The 12787-nt window shown below is 36.6% G+C and overlaps 1 protein-coding gene across 5 annotated transcripts in view; it reads left to right on the top strand.

The window, feature by feature from the left end:
- The window catches only part of ATRX (ATRX chromatin remodeler), a 336264-nt gene that overhangs the window by 196822 nt on the left and 126655 nt on the right, over positions 1–12787 (top strand). For all 5 annotated transcript variants that reach the window (XM_041740565.1, XM_041740564.1, XM_041740562.1 and 2 more), the window contains 2 exons: positions 10536–10682; positions 10840–11017. In XM_041740565.1, coding sequence (XP_041596499.1) covers positions 10536–10682; positions 10840–11017 — 325 coding nt within the window. The remainder of the gene's footprint in view (positions 1–10535; positions 10683–10839; positions 11018–12787) is intronic.

Here is a 12787-nt window from a genome sequence, read left to right as displayed (position 1 = left end):
TGGGACTCCAGGATCACACCCTGGGCTGAAGGCGGTACTAAACTGCTGAGCCACCCAGGCTGCCCTGTCAGTCTTTCATATATTGCCTTTATGATGTTTAGGTTGGTTCTGTTCTATTCCTATTTTTTGGTGTTTTTTATGAAGACAGGATGCTGTAATTTGTCACATGCTCTTACTACATCTATTGAGAGGATCATATGGTTCTTTTCTGTGCTTTTATTAATGTGGTATATCACGTTGATAGATTTGTTGTATTGAACGCCCCCAAATTGGCTTTTAAGTTTTTAATTCCAGTTAGTTTATGTACAGTGTTATATTAGTTTCATATGTCCACTTTAGTGATTCAGTAATTCCATGTATCACCTGGTACTCATCATGACAAGTGCAGTACTTAATCTGCATCATCTATTTAATTCATCCCCCTTACCACCCTCCCCTCTCATAACCATCAGTTTGTTCTTTAAATTAAGTACTTGTTTCTTGATTTGTCTCTCTGTTTTTCCTTGTGTTCATTTTTGTGTTTCTTAAATTCTACATGTGAGTGAAATCCTGTGGTATTTTTCTTACTCTGACTGACTTACTACAGTTAGTATTTTGTTCTCTAGCTTTTCCTATGTTGTAGTAAATGGGAAGATTTCATTCTTTTTTATGGCTAAGTAATATTCCTGTGTGTGTGTATGTGTGTCTCTCACATCTTTATCCGTTTATCTATGGGTGGACACTTGGGCTGCTTCCATAATATGTGTTGTAAATCCTGCTTTTTTAAACATAGGGGTACATGTATGCCTCTGAATTCGTGTTTTCCTGTTTTTTGGGTAAATACCCTGTAGTGTGATTGTTGAATCATAGGGTAGTTCTATTTTTAATTTTTTCATGAATCTCCATTCTGTTTTCCGCTATGCCTGTATCAGTTTGTTTTCCCACACATAGTGCAGGAGGGTTCCTTTTTTCCACATTCTAGCCATTACTCATTTAACTTGTGTTTTTGATTTTAGCCATTTTGACAGGGGTAAGGTGATATGTCATTGTTGTTTTGACTTGCATTTCCTTGTTGATGATTGATGTTGATCTTTTTTTTTCTTGCTTGAAATAATATTTATTTTTAAATTTTAAAAAGTTTTTTTTATAATAAATTTATTTTTTATTGGTGTTCAATTTACCAAAATACAGAATAACACCCAGTGTTCATCCCGTCAAGTGCCCCCCTCAGTGCCCGTCACCCATTCACCCCCACCCACCACCCTCCTCCCCTTCCACCACCCCTAGTTCAGTTTCCCAGAGTTAGGAGTCTTTATGTTCTGTCTCCCTTTCTGATATTTCCCACACATTTCTTCTCCCTTCCCTTATATTCCCCAAATGAATGAGAACATATAATATTTGTCCTTCTCCGATTGACTTACTTCACTCAGCATAATACCCTCCAGTCCCATGCACGTCGAAGCAAATGGTGGGTATTTGTCATTTCTAATGGCTGAGTAATATTCCATTGTATACATAAACCACATCTTCTTTATCCATTCATCTTTCGATGGACACCGAGGCTCCTTCCACAGTTTGGCTATTGTGGACATTGCTGCTATACACATCGGGGTGCAGGTGTCCCGGTGTTTCATTGCATCTGTATCTTTGGGGTAAATCCCCAACAGTGCAATTGCTGGGTCATAGGGCAGGTCTATTTTTAACTCTTTGAGGAACCTCCACACAGTTTTCCAGAGTGGCTGCACCAGTTCACATTCCCACCAACAGTGTAAGAGGGTTCCCTTTTCTCCGCATCCTCTCCAACATTTGTGGTTTCCTGCCTTGTTAATTTTCCCCATTCTCACTGGTGTGAGGTGGTATCTCATTGTGGTTTTGATTTGTATTTCCCTGATGGCAAGTGATGCAGAGCATTTTCTCATGTGCATGTTGGCTATGTCTATGTCTTCCTCTGTGAGATTTCTGTTCATGTCTTTTGCCCATTTCATGATTGGATTGTTTGTTTCTTTGGTGTTGAGTTTAATCAGTTCTTTATTAGATCTTGGAAACTAGCCCTTTATCTGATAGGTCATTTGCAAACATCTTCTCCCATTCTGTAGATTGTCTTGTAGTTTTGTTGACTGTATCCTTTGCTGTGCAAAAGCTTCTTATCTTGAAAGAAATTGAGGAAGACACAAAGAGATGGAAAAATATTCCAGGCTCATGGATTGGCAGAATTAATATTGTGAAAATGTCAATGTTACCCAGGGCAATTTACACATTTAATGCAATCCCTATCAAAATACCATGGACTTTCTTCAGAGAGTTGGAACAAATTATTTTAAGATTTGTATGGAATCAGAAAAGACCCCGAATAGCCAGGGGAATTTTAAAAAAGAAAACCATATCTGGGGGCATCACAATGCCAGATTTCAGGTTGTATTACAAAGCTGTGGTCATCAAGACAGTGTGGTACTGGCACAAAAACAGTCACATAGATCAATGGAACAGAATAGAGAACCCAGAAGTGGACCCTGAACTTTATGGTCAACTAATATTCGATAAAGGAGGAAAGACTATCTAGTGGAAGATATACAGTCTCTTCAATAAATGGTGCTGGGAAAACTGGACATCCACATGCAGAAGAATGAAACTAGACCACTCTCTTCCACCATACACAAAGATAAACTCAAAATGGATGAAAGATCTAAATGTGAGACAGGATTCCATCAAAATCCTAGAGGAGAACACAGGCAACACCCTTTTTGAACTTGGCCACAGTAACTTCTTGCAAGATACATCCATGAAGGCAAAAGAAACAAAAGCAAAAATGAACTATTGGGACTTCATCAAGATAAGAAGCTTTTGCACAGCAAATGATGTTGATCTTCTTTTCTGTGTTTCTTTGCTGTTTATCTTCTTTGGAAAAATTTCTATTTCTGCCTTACATACATTTTTTAAACTGGAGTATTTGGGGTTTTTTTTGGTGTTGAGTTTTATTATTTTATAATATTTTATTCTTTTATTCCTGAGAGGCACAGGGAGAGGCAGAGGGAGAAGCAGGCTCCCTGTGGGGAGCCTGATGTGGGACTCAAACCCAGGACTCCTGTATTAGGACCTGAGCTACCCAGGTGTCCCTGGTATTGAGTTTTAAATATTCTTTCTATATTTTGGATACTTAACCCTTTATCAGATATGTCATTTGCAAATACCTTCTCCCATTCTGAAGGTTCCCTTTTAGTTTGACTGATTTCTTTGCTTTTTGGAAGCTTTCTATTTTGATAAAGTCCAGTAGTTTATTGTTTTGTTTCCTTTGCTTCAGGAGCCATCTATCTTACATGTTCCCATAGCTGATGTCAGAGAACGCACTTCCTGTGCTCTCTTCAAATATTTTTGTGTGTTTAGTCTCACATTCGGGTCTTTCATCCTTTTTTTTTTTTTCTTTCATTCATTTTGAACTTATCTTTTTGTGTTGTATAAGAATGTGGCCCAGTTTCATTCTTTTGCATGTCACTGTCCAGTATTCTCAACACTGTTTCTTCAAGAGACTGTTATTTTCCCATTGAGTATCCTTTCCTGATTTATCAGAGATTAATTGACCATATAATTGCAGGTTTATTTCTGGGTTTTCTATTCTGTTCTGTTGATCTGTGTGTGTATTTTCGTGCTAGTACCCTGCTATTTTGATTACTACAGGTTTGTAATATACCTTGATGTTTGGAATTGTTAATACTTTTCTTTATTTTAAAAAAAGTTTATTTATTTTAGAAAGAATGATAGCATGCATAAGCGGGGGAGGGGGGGGAGGGACAAGTGGAGAGAGAGTTTGAAGCAAACTCTGCTGAGTGTGGAGCCTGTCATAGGGCTCAGTTCCATGACCTTGAGATCATGACCTGAGCTGAAACCAAGAGTCAGACACTCAACCGACTTTGCCACCCAGGTGCTCTTTAATGTTTTGCATTATATTTTCACGATTGCTTTTGCTATTTAGGATCCTTGTGGTTCTATACAGGTTTTAGGATTGTTTGTTCTAGCTATGTGAAAAATGCTGGTGGTATTTTGATAGGGATTGCATTAAATGTGTAGATTGCTTTGGGTAATACAGACATTTTAGCTGTATATATTCTTCCAATCCATGTACATGGGATGTCTTTCCATTTCTTTGTTTCATCTTTGATTTCTTTTATCAGTGTTTTTACTTTTCAGAGTACAAGTCTTTCACCTCTTTGGTTAGGTTTATTCCTAGGTATCTTACTATTTTTGGTGCAAATTTTAATGGTATTGTTTTCTCAATTTCTGTTTCTGCCTCTTCATTATTGATGTATAGAAAAGCAACATATTTCTGCTTGTTGATCATTTTGTCCTGTGACTGTCCTGAATTTGTTTATCAGTTATAGGAGTTTTTCAGTGGAGTCTTTGAGTTTTATAAAGTATTATGTCATCTCAGTATAAGTTTTACCTCTTGTTTGCTGATTTCAATCAATGCCTTTTGTTTTTTTGTTGTTTTATTCCTATGGCTAGTGCTTTTAGTACTATGTTGAATAAAAGTTGTGGGAATGGACATCTTTGTTTTGTTCCTGAAGTTATGGGAGATGTTTTTATTTTTACTCAATTGACGATGATGGAAGCTATGGGTTTTCCATGTATGGTCTTATGTTCAGTTATGGCTTCCTCTGAACCTACTTTGTTGAAGGTTTTTATCCTGACTTGATATTGTAGTTTGTCAAATCCTTGTTCTGCGTCTATTGAAATGATTATATGGTATTTATCTGTTATTTTATTGTGATGTATCACATTGATTGATTTGCCAGTATTGACTGACTCTTGCAGCCCAAGAATAAATTGTACTTGATCATGGTGTATGATTTTTGAAATTGCATTATTGGATTTGGTTTACTAGTATTTTGTTGAGCATTTTTACATCAGTGTTTTCCAGGGATATTAGCCTGTGGTTTTCCTTTTTGGTGATGTCTTTGTTTTCAGAATCAGAGTAATGCTGGCCTCATAGAATGAATTTGGACGTTGTATTCCTCTTTTGTATTTTGGAATATTCAAGAAGAATAGATGTCAACTCTTTTTAAAATGTTTGGTAGAATTCACCTTATAAAATCATCTTTTCCTGGTCTTGTGTTTCTTATGGCTTTTTGACTTACTGATTCAATTTCTTTGCTGGTTATGGTTCTCATCAAATTTTCTATTTCTTCCTGTTTCAGTTTTGTCAATTTATATTTTTCTGGAAATTTATCCATTTCTTCTATTTTGTCCATTTTTTAGTATATTGTTTTTCATACTATTATAATTATTTGTATTTTTGTAACATCAGTTCTTATTTCTCTCTCATTTGTCATTTTAGTTACTTGAGTACTTTCTCTTTTTTTATTTCTCTGTGTAGGTAGAGGTTATCTGTTTTATTGGTTTTTATCCCAAGGAATCTGCTCCTTGGTTTGTTGATCTTTTCTGTTTTTTTTTTTTTTTTTTTTGTCTTTCTGAATCATTTAGTTCTACTGTAATCTTAATTATCTTCTTCCTTCTGCTGGTTTTAGGTTTTGTTTGTTCTTTTTCTAGCTTCTTTAGGCATAAAGATTGGTTATTTATTTCAGATTTTTCTTGCTTAAGGTAGGTAGTATTGCTATAAACTTCCCTTTTAGAACTGTTTTTGCTCTACCCCAGTAATTTTTGATTATTGTGGTTTCATTTACATTTGTTTCCATGTAGTTTTTTATTTCTTCTATTTCCTAATTGATCCATTAATTGTTTAGTATCATGTTACGTAATTTCCATGTATTTGTTATTTTCTAATTTTTTTCTTGTGGTTGACTTTTAGTTTAATAACATTTTGGTCAGAAAAGATTTATGCTGTGACTTCTGTCTTCTTGAGTTTGTTGAGGCTTGTTTGTGGACTAATATTTCATATTCTGTAGAACGTTTCATGTGCACTTTAAAGAATGCGTGTTCTGTTTTATGATGGAATGTTTTGCATATATCTATTAAATCCATCAGTTCCCATGTGTCATTCAAAGCCAATGGTTCCTTGTTGGTTTTCTGTTTAGATGATCTGTCCATTGATGTAGGTTGGGTGTTAATATCCCCAGTATTATTGTATTATCTTCAAAGAGTCCCTTTATTTTTGTTATTGATTGTTTTATGTATTTGAGTTCTCTCCTGTTGGATGCTTTTTTAAATTTCCCTTTTATTATATACTGTCCTACATTGTCCCTTGTTCCATCTTTGTTTTAAAGTCTATTTTGTCTCATATAGGTCTTGCTACTCTGGCTGTTTTTTGTTCATCCTTTTGAGTGGTTGATATTTCTCTATCCCCTCATTTTTAATCTTTAGGTTTGTTTAGGTCTCAGATGAGTTTGTTTTATGTAGCTTAGGGATGGGTCTTTTTTTTTTTAATCCATTCTGTCACCCTATATCCTTTTTTGGAGCACTTAGTCCAGTTACATTTAAAGTAATTACTGATAGTTATCATTTTATTATTCATTTTGTGTTGTTTCTGAAGATTTTCTTTGATCTTGTCTTTTTCATGTTTTGCGGATTTTCTTTAGTGATATATTTCAATTTAGTTCTCTTCATTCTTTGCATGTTTATTTATGGGTTTTTGATATATGGTTACCATTAGAGTTGTATATAGCAGTCCATATTAAGTTGATTTTTGTTTAAGTTTGAACCCATTCTTTACTCCTTTCTTCCACATGTTTTCAGTGTACGGTATCATATTTTACATCCTTTTATTTGTTTCTTTACTGATTTTTCACAGAAATATTCATTTTTAATCCTTTTGTTGTTTCTTCCTTTATCCTGCTACTTCTAGTCTCTCCTTTCAACTGAAAGAGTTCCCTTTAATATCTCTTACTTCTTTAGTTTTTCTTTGTAAGGGGATCTCTTTATTTTACCTTCTGTTTTGAATGATAATCTTTCTGGATAGAGTATTCTTGGACACAGATTTTTCCCATTCAGCACTGTGAATATATGGTGCCACTTTTTTTTTGCCTGCAAAGTTTCTGCTTTAAAAGCTGCTGGTGCCTTATGGGTTTTCTCTTGTATGTTACTTCTTTTATCTTGCTTCTTTAAAAAATTTTTTCGCTATATTTTGCCAGTATAATTATAGGATGTCTTGGTGTGTGTGTCTGTTTCTGTTGATTTTATTGGGAGTTCTCTGTGCTTCCTGGATCTGGATATCTGCTTCCTTCCCCAAATTAGGAAAGTTTTCAGCTATTATTTTTTCAAATTTTTTGTCTTCTTTTCTCTCTCATCTTCCTTTGGTAGTCCTATAAGAGAAACATTATTGTGTTTTTTGTTTTGTTTTGTTTTTAAAGATTTTATTTATTTATTCATGAGAGACACAAAGAGAGAGGCAGAGATATAGAGGGAGAAGCAGGCTCCTTGCAGGAAGCCCAATGTGGGACTCTATCCTGGGACTTTGGGATCACACCCTGAGCCAAAGGTAGACACTCGACCGATGAGCCATCCAGGCATCTCACATTATTATGTTTGATGGAATCACTCAATTCCATAAGTCTTTTCTTGTTTTGCATATTATTTTTTCTCTCTTTAGTTTAGCTTGATTACTTTCCATTACTCTGTCATCCGGGTCATTAATTTGTTTCTGTGCTTCTTCTAGCCTGCTTTTCATTTCATCTAACTTCTTTTTCATTTTGTTTATTGAGCCCTTTTTTGTAAAAAAAAAGATTTTACTTATACTTGAGGGGAGGATAAAGGGAGAGGAGAAGAAGGCCCCACCCCCTACTGAGCAGGCAGCCCAAAACAAGGCTTAACCCCAGGTCCCTGGGATCATGACCTGAGCCCAGGGGAGATACACTTGACTGACTGATCCACCAGGGAGCCCATCATTTTGTTTATTGAGCTTTTTATCTCTGATATGTTATTATCTCTCTGTTAAGGATCTCACTCTTGTATTCCTCTCTTTTCACATGTCCAGTGGGTATCCTTATGATTATTCCCTTAAATTATATATCAAGCATATTAATTATATCTATTTCACTTAGATCTGTGGCCATGGCCTTGATGTGTTCTTTTATTTGGATAGATTTCTCTATCTTCTCATTTTGTTTATGTCTTGATGTGTGTTTCTTTGTGTTGGAAATTTGAGCTCTGTTTCCTGTTCTTTAGGGTAATGGCCTTACGAAGTAAAGGTCTTGTAATACTGTGTCATATAGTGTCCCCTGTTTCCTAGGGTCTGATGCTTGTGGGAGTGTCTACAGTGTTTGCTGTGTGTACCTTGTTGTTTTGTCCTGGCCACTTTATCCCTTACAGCAGCTTTCTGCAAAGGTTCTCTTTGCCTGTTGTTGGCATTTTTTGGTTCCTCACCTGAATGTGGTATATTTTAAGTAGATGTGCTCAGGTCTGCTTGTGAAATGAAAAGTGTTGCAACTGCTACTGAACTGAGATCCTGAAAACCCATTGGGGAGACATGGTGTGAGCAGGGATTTGAGTGGGCCTTCTGGGGTAGAGGGCTTTCTGTCCTGGGACTAAGGGATGTATAACCTTCAGGAATGCTTCTGCTGGAATGCTGGCAGTTAAGGCTTAGTCTAACCAAGTTAGTTAATGAGTGTTGATGCTCTTCCACTTCCCACAGGTGGCTTTGTGCTTATGCTGAAGGGAGGAGATGGGGAAATGATGTTGACCAGTTTCTTCATTCCTGGAGGGGTCTCTTAGTGAATGCTGTTTCCCTGGGATGTGGTCTGAGATGAGCGAATATCCGCCCCTCTGTGTGCCTCAGGCACTCTTCATTTCGCTATTTTCACTGTTTCATTTGTATGTCCATGCACTGCTTGTCTTCTTTCCAAGAGCAGCACAGTGTCCTCTAGGCTATATCCCAGCCATGCCCTCTGACGTCAGGCCCCACCGTTTGCACAAACTCACCAAATTTGGCCCCCTCACTTTCTAAGCCAGTTGCTTTGGGGATTCATTTTCCCTGTATCCTCCCCTGTGTGGTAATCTGTCTCTCCTTCTCCACGACCACATCTTTCCTCCTCACCCTGGTGGCTATGATCCATTTCTGTCCCAGACCACATCTCCATACTTTCTACCTTCTTTGATGTGGCCTCTTCTCTACCTTTAGTTGTGGAGTTTGTTCTGCCAGTCTTGAGGTCAATTTCTGGGGTATTTATATTGATTTTATAGTTATTTTACTGAATTTGTGGGATGGAGTGAGCCTAGGCTCCTCGTACTTTACCTCCATCTTCCTGAGTTATCAATTCAGCATACTTTAAAATGGAAAAATACTGTATGACACCATTCTCTTCTAAATGGCCAATAGCAGTTTCTGAAAGTTTGTGGGAAGGGGCACTGTGCAGACCCGGGACTTAGTTGAAGTTTTGGTATGGTTATTTTTTTATTTCATTATTATTATTGATCATAGGATCAATAGCCATAGGATCTGAAGCCAGTGAGAAGCATCGACTGATACAAGCAAACCTGAGCTCCTTCTAGGACACAGGCCCAAATGCCAACATGACTGATGCCAGGGACCCAGGGAAAGCTATTTATGGGGTCTCTAACCAGGCCTTTGTAGTATAGCTGGTTTCTGCGGCTGCCCAACGAGGTGGAGCGACACCAGGCCACCATGAGTTATGTGCCTGGTCATCTTCAGTTTTCAAGGTCGAAGGGAAGGAGAGTTAGGCCCACTGGCTGCTTCTCTGCCCCCTGCCTGGTCAACTAGTGACAGCCTGAGCAGAAATAGTGTGTGGAGAAGTTCTTCCCAGGTGCTGGATACCATGGTAAAAGGCCAAGGGGGGGGGGGGCAGGAGACTAAAGACCCCACCCCCTGATGAATGTGCTGTATCTCCTCATCTGAGCCCTTCCTTACCGTATACTGATGCTATTTTTATCACAATTAAAAATGTTCTCCGATTCTCATGTACAAAAAAAAAAAAAAAAAACAAAAACCACTCCTGGGTCAGGGAGTGCCTTTTTTTTTTTTTGAAAGTAAGAGCCTTTGGGCAGGGTTAAGCCTACTTTACCGTGAATCCACTGCTTTAATAAGTGCTTTAACACTTTTATATTATATTATATTATATTATATTATATTATATTATATTATATTATTATATATTATAATAAGTGCTTTAACAAGTGCGTTCTTCCTAATGTTTAGTCAAGGGTGGCACTGTGAGGACTGGGGTGCTTGATTTCAAACTTTGGGGGTGGCATGGGCAGACTCAGTCATCTGATCTTGAGTGAGATTTGAAGATTTCAGCAGGAAGAAAGTCCAGTGTGGTTGATGGATGGATGGGAGGTTGGGGGTCTGGAGGTCCAACAAGCAGTGGAGCGTGACAAGGATCGGGAGGCAACTTAGATCTACTGAGGGACAGTGGGGTATGTTGAGCTTTGGAGTTGGAAGAACCTTATACATCATGTAATCAAACTCCATCTTTTTATATATTATATTTCTTTCCTCATACTTTGCCTGGTTAGGAACTTGTGCCCTTGGTTGGTTGCTTTATTGTTTGAAGGTAAAAGAAAACAAAACTAGTAAATTGTAAGATTGTTTTATTTTAACTTTTCTGGAGATATTTTAGTTGAAGATGGTAACTTAATTTGTTTTCTTGTAGGTGGTAAGTTTTCTTCATACAGTTCTTTTGTGTGACAAATTGGATTTCAGCACAGCTTTAGTGGTTTGTCCTCTTAATACTGCTTTGAATTGGATGAATGAATTTGAGAAGTGGCAGGAAGGATTAAAAGATGATGAGAAGCTTGAGGTATTATTTTAAATATTTTCTTTTATTAAAATAACTGCATGAAATTCATACAGTAAACAAAAAGATTAATTACCAGTTATGCATATTTCCATGGTAATGTGCAGTATTCCTACATTCCTAATAGTTACCTTTAAAAATCTTTATTTTCCCACAAAAGGTCTCTGAATTAGCAACTGTGAAACGTCCTCAGGAGAGAAGCTACATGCTGCAGAGGTGGCAAGAAGATGGTGGTGTTATGATCATAGGCTATGAGATGTACAGAAACCTTGCTCAAGGAAGGAATGTGAAGAGTAGGAAACTTAAGGAAATCTTTAACAAAGCTTTGGTTGATCCAGGTAATATATTAACAGACACTGAGATAAATTAGCAAGTTGAATAAAAAATATGCTGATGTTCTGTTTAACAAGCAGCATACTAAGTGTCTGGTTTTTGTTTCATTTGTCCTGGTTTTTTCCTTCTTTCTGTTTCTTCTATAATTTTATTATGGTAAAAGCTCTCTTAATGTTGCCAGTTTTTCAGAATTCAGTTGCTGAGTCTGGAAGTGTTTGAGGTTTTTAGGGGAGATCTTGAACAACACAAAATGCATTAGGTGCCTAAGTCACAATTGCAGTTTCTTCCAATTGTCTGAATATTAGATGGAAACAAGACATCTCTCCTACTCTTAAAACAATTAAGTTTCTTTCCCAAGTTTATGTAATTAGAATTGCTGCATGGTTTTTCCCTTTGTTTTAAAGCATCATTACTATAGAAGGTTGATATTTGTAATACTGTCTATCCTTATGACAGTAATCCTCATGATGCAGGATCCAAATATTTAATTTTTACTTGGCACTTCAGCAAGTTGTATTATTTGCAAAACTAATTTTAAATTATTTGTATCTTTTTTCTTTTTATTTAAACTTTATCATTTAAGTATTTTATGAAACATTTATTGAGGCTTTAGATGTGTGTTAAAGTCTGATTTTCACTGTCAAAATAACAATATTCTTTAGAAGCCATCAGTTTGCCTCTTTTTTTAATTAAATTTTCTTTATTTTCAGGTTTATTCAGGTATAATGAACAAAGGTGTAAGATACTATAACTGTGCAGTGTGATGATTTTGATATGGGCAATACATTTTGGAAGTGTTACTGAGAGTTAGATGGAAAAGGAAAGAAGTCTCAGTTACTTTCACTGCTTACCTTAAAGAATTACAGGAGAGCAAAATGAAAGAAAAGCAGTTTTATTAAAGTACTCCAGGGAGAGGTGGGCCACTCAAGAGAGACAGAAGCCCAGAAACTCCTGGGTATGGGCTTATATCAATTTTGGGGGGTTGGGTTCTAGGATCATAACATTTGAGTGATAGACCTGGATTATATAATAATTAGCTAGCTATCCATGTCTATTCCCAAGATATATTTGAAATGCCTTAATGGGGTAGAAAACCACAACATTATTTCTATTCTAGAGACATAGGTCAAATAACGGTAAGTGGCTGCTTTCTGCACAGTGCAATAAGCACAACAAACTTAACTCTTCCTCTTTTGGGATGTTGTAACCACACATACCAACTACTAGATAGGTGGAATGAGGTAGTCCCTGGGTGGTCTGTGGTTAGGGTTCTCCATCAGGACATCTAAGGTCCATTCTCTTGTTGTTTAGGCCTGGCTTCCAGTCTAACAGAAGGATTCACCCCTTTGAGTAACATCCATGACCTCACATATTGTCTCCTCCCATTTTTTTTTTTTTGATGAGAGCATTTAAGTTTTGCTCTTCTAGCAAATTTTAATTACACAGTACTGTGTTATCAGCTATACTTACCACCTTATAAATTAGATTCTCAGACTTTATTCATCTTATAACTGAATATTTATACCGTTTTGCCTCTTTTTTAAGATAATGATGTAATTAACATGTACCAAAGTAACATTGCCATTGTAAATCTAAGTCTCAGTAAGTTTATCTTTTCTCCGTGATTAAAGTATTTGTCTGAAAGTTCCTTGGTTATTTTATCATCAGAGAACTTTAAGCTAGTGAATATTGCAACAGATTTTTAAGAAATTGCTTTGGAGTAGTTAAAACAACAGTTTAAGATGCTTAACATTGTGATTTGTTTATGAGGAAGT

This window comes from Vulpes lagopus, chromosome X, assembly GCF_018345385.1.
Source record: "Vulpes lagopus strain Blue_001 chromosome X, ASM1834538v1, whole genome shotgun sequence".
NCBI lineage: Eukaryota > Metazoa > Chordata > Mammalia > Carnivora > Canidae > Vulpes > Vulpes lagopus.
Note: the sequence above shows the minus strand (reverse complement) of the source record. Positions and strands in the feature narration are given on the sequence as shown.